We start from the raw sequence: 2,974 nt of genomic DNA on the forward strand, positions 1-2,974 counted from the left end.
TAGTTGAATTGCTCAAGGGTTTTATTCTGAAATTATATTCTCTGGAAATCAATTAGGTGTCAACAAGCAGTAACAGAAGAGGGGAAAAACTTAAAATCTACTAATACCTTAAGACTTAGATTTGGATTTCTTGTGAATGAAAACTTTCACAAGAAATAAGGAATAACGGGTTTTACTTTGAGGGTAGCGAGCTTAAGGAAGTTATCTCGACGTTCGCACCCGTATGCACGCGAGCATGGAAGGCCTGTGAGTGTCTGAGGAGGTCTGTGACAGCCGGCCGTGCCTCACGGAGCAGCATTTCAGCTCAGCGCTTCCCTCCGACGGAGCGGGGAGTCCGTGCGCCACCGGGCAAGGCCGCCGCGCGCTCACGGAGGCCGCGGTTACGAGCGGCGCCGCACGTTGCACGTCGGAGCGTTCGCGCCTCCGCAGTCCGAGGTCGGGGGTGTTTCTCCGGCACCGGCTGCACCGGGCGATGGCTTCAGCCGGCGCCGCGCGCTCCCAACGCCGCCTTCCCGGGTGTGCGGGCCGGCGCGGCGGCTCAGCGCGCGTGCTGCAGGGCGAAGGCGCACTTCTTGTAGGCGGCGTAGAGCAGCAGGATGGCGCGCAGCATCTGCCGGCACATGGCGGCGGCGGCGCGGGCCTGCGGCGCCCGCAGCCCGCACGGCCGCCGCTGCCGGGCGCTCACCACGCGGCAGAAGGCGGAGCGCTCCGACACCCGCAGCGCGCCCGTCCAGCGCGGCGGCTGCGCCGTCACGAGCCGCCCGAAAACGGCGTCGAGGCCGCGCACACGCACCGCCTGCGGCCGCCGCAGCGCCGCGCCGCGCCCGCGCAGCGCCGCGCCCGCCACCGCCGCCGGGGGGCCGCCGCGGAAGGGGTGCGCCGTGGCGGGCCGCGCCGCGCCGCCGCGCAGCCAGCGCAGCGCCTCGTCCAGCGGCGAGCGCGGCGCCCACAGCTGGTAACCGTCCGCCATGGCGGCGGCGCGGGCTGCCCGCGGGCTGCGCGGAGCGGCGCGGAGCGGCGCGGGACGGGGCATCTTCTTCGCGCCGCGGGGCGCCCGGCAACGCGCTCTCGCCGCGCGTCATGGCGCCCGCCCGCCTGCCGGCCCCGCGCCCCCCGCCATCTTAGGCGAGGGCGGCGCGAGGCGAGATGGCGCCGCCCTCCTCGTGCCCGGGTCGCCCTGCGGAGCGTGGCCGTGTTTGATCCCACGCGCGTCCATTCTCGCCGAGGTCTTGCTTCCCATTCCTCCTCCTCTGCCGCTCGCAGAAGAGTCTGTGTGGGAGGAATCATCTTGTGCATCCCAAGTCAGAGGCACCTTCCTCCAGCACCCCTAAGGCTCCTCTCACCGTTAGGTTTAACCTCTTGGTTTCGGAAGGCCCTTGCTGGCAATCAAATCCCTCTTTGCCCACAGTTTTAATAGTAGTGAGTATTTTAAAGCTTCTGGTCATCACAAGCAAGACTTACATCTTGGCAAGTCTTGCTTATTTCCTTTGTATTTCTTATTTCCACCCTTAGTAGCATCACTTTCCAGCTGGAGTAGAACAGCACGTGGCTTCAAGAGTGAAATGGTTTTCCTGTCTAGTTATTATATAGCCATATATAGGTGTGTATATACTTTTTTCTTCCAAATGTATGCATGCAAAGATAACATCAAAGGACTTTGTTAGGGACTATGTCTGTAAATCGTATTGCAGTAATGATTACAATCCAAGTATTAATCTATCAAATGTTTATTAAAACAATGCACTTATTTCTCAACATGTGTCTGTATTTTTATTTATTTATTTATTTATTTTTGTCTTCAGCTTGGGGCAAAGTCTTAAAGGAATCAAGTTTAGGGCTTTTATCCGCGTGGCTCTCCTTCCAGTTGGGGGCAAAACTGGTAACACAGGAACTGAACTGAGACCTGAACTTAGTTAGTTAGCCTTAACTGAGAGCTAGGTTCACAGAGAATAACTTTGAAAAAAAGCTTTTCAGAGATAACTTGCTGAATTTCCTCTCTAATTAGTTAGCTTGTTCCAGTATTGGCCAACTTGCTTACCACAGTAACCAGAAATTTCTTTATGGGCACTTGATGTGTACATGTGAAGGACATATGAAAAAATGACAAGTGTTCCTTAGAAACACCAAACAGCCAAATATTAAACACTGTGAGCAACATCTTATGAGAATTTCCCATTTTTGAGTTACTGGGGGCAGAGATTGGGGCGGGAGGAGGAGGAACTGCAGGGAGAAAACCAAACCGCAACAATAATTTATTAGCAATTAAGGTATTTTTATATATTTTTTGATGCAGCAATATTTGGCCTGTTCCTGCAGGAAAGCTTTGAAAGGAAAGCATGCCTGATGACAATTACAGTTTGTTGAATTTATGGTCGGCAAAGAAGGAACTCAAATGGCCCATTTAACTTGGTTCAGAATAAATTTTCATTTTGGATTAATTTCTCAGGGACCAGGGTTTTTAATTCAGGCCAGCAACTGTGATTTGCATTAATGTAAGCAAAGCATTGTAACAGGATACCCCTTCACATGGCAGATCTCTTGAAATGCTCCATTTTTTTTTTCAAGGGGATCATCATTTGTTTAAAAAAGCAGATATTTCCCTAACATGAGAGCTCAATATTCTAGCTTTTCTGGCAAAATGCTCCAGACATTTAAAAGTACTATTCTAAAAAGTTTGATTTTTGCCCATGATTAAACTGGTGTAGTCTTTCACAGTGTGCCCGTATGTACGTTGTTTACACCGGAGTGTTTCTACCCAGTGCTAAGAGTTCCAGTTCTGTGCTCTGCCACTTTTATATACGGTGAGAGATAGGTGCATATGTATAAATAGACCTAAATATATATAGGTTCACAAACTTACACATAATACAATGTATAGATGTATATCTATATATGTAGATTTTTTTTCTAATTTGTGTAAGTAGCAGGCCATCATTAAATTTCCTTTAATGAGTCAGATTTTCAGTCTTAAGAT

General features: G+C 51.3%; 1 protein-coding gene across 1 annotated transcript; it reads right to left on the minus strand.

The window, feature by feature from the left end:
• Positions 1 to 538: 538 nt before the first annotated feature.
• Positions 539 to 970, minus strand: FANCD2OS (FANCD2 opposite strand). Its single transcript, XM_088521348.1, has one exon. The coding sequence runs from the start codon at positions 968 to 970 to the stop codon at positions 539 to 541; it is 432 nt and encodes a 143-aa protein (XP_088377474.1).
• Positions 971 to 2,974: the final 2,004 nt, after the last annotated feature.

Source organism: Tinamus guttatus, unplaced genomic scaffold (genome assembly GCF_059628265.1).
Source record: "Tinamus guttatus ecotype Peru unplaced genomic scaffold, ASM5962826v1 Tinamus_guttatus_pri_ptg000119l, whole genome shotgun sequence".
Taxonomy (NCBI): domain Eukaryota; kingdom Metazoa; phylum Chordata; class Aves; order Tinamiformes; family Tinamidae; genus Tinamus; species Tinamus guttatus.

Coding starts and splice junctions, on each gene's coding strand:
- FANCD2OS (XM_088521348.1), bottom strand. CDS start 970: ATGGCGGACGGTTACCAGCTGTGGGCGCCGCGCTCGCCGCTGGACGAG.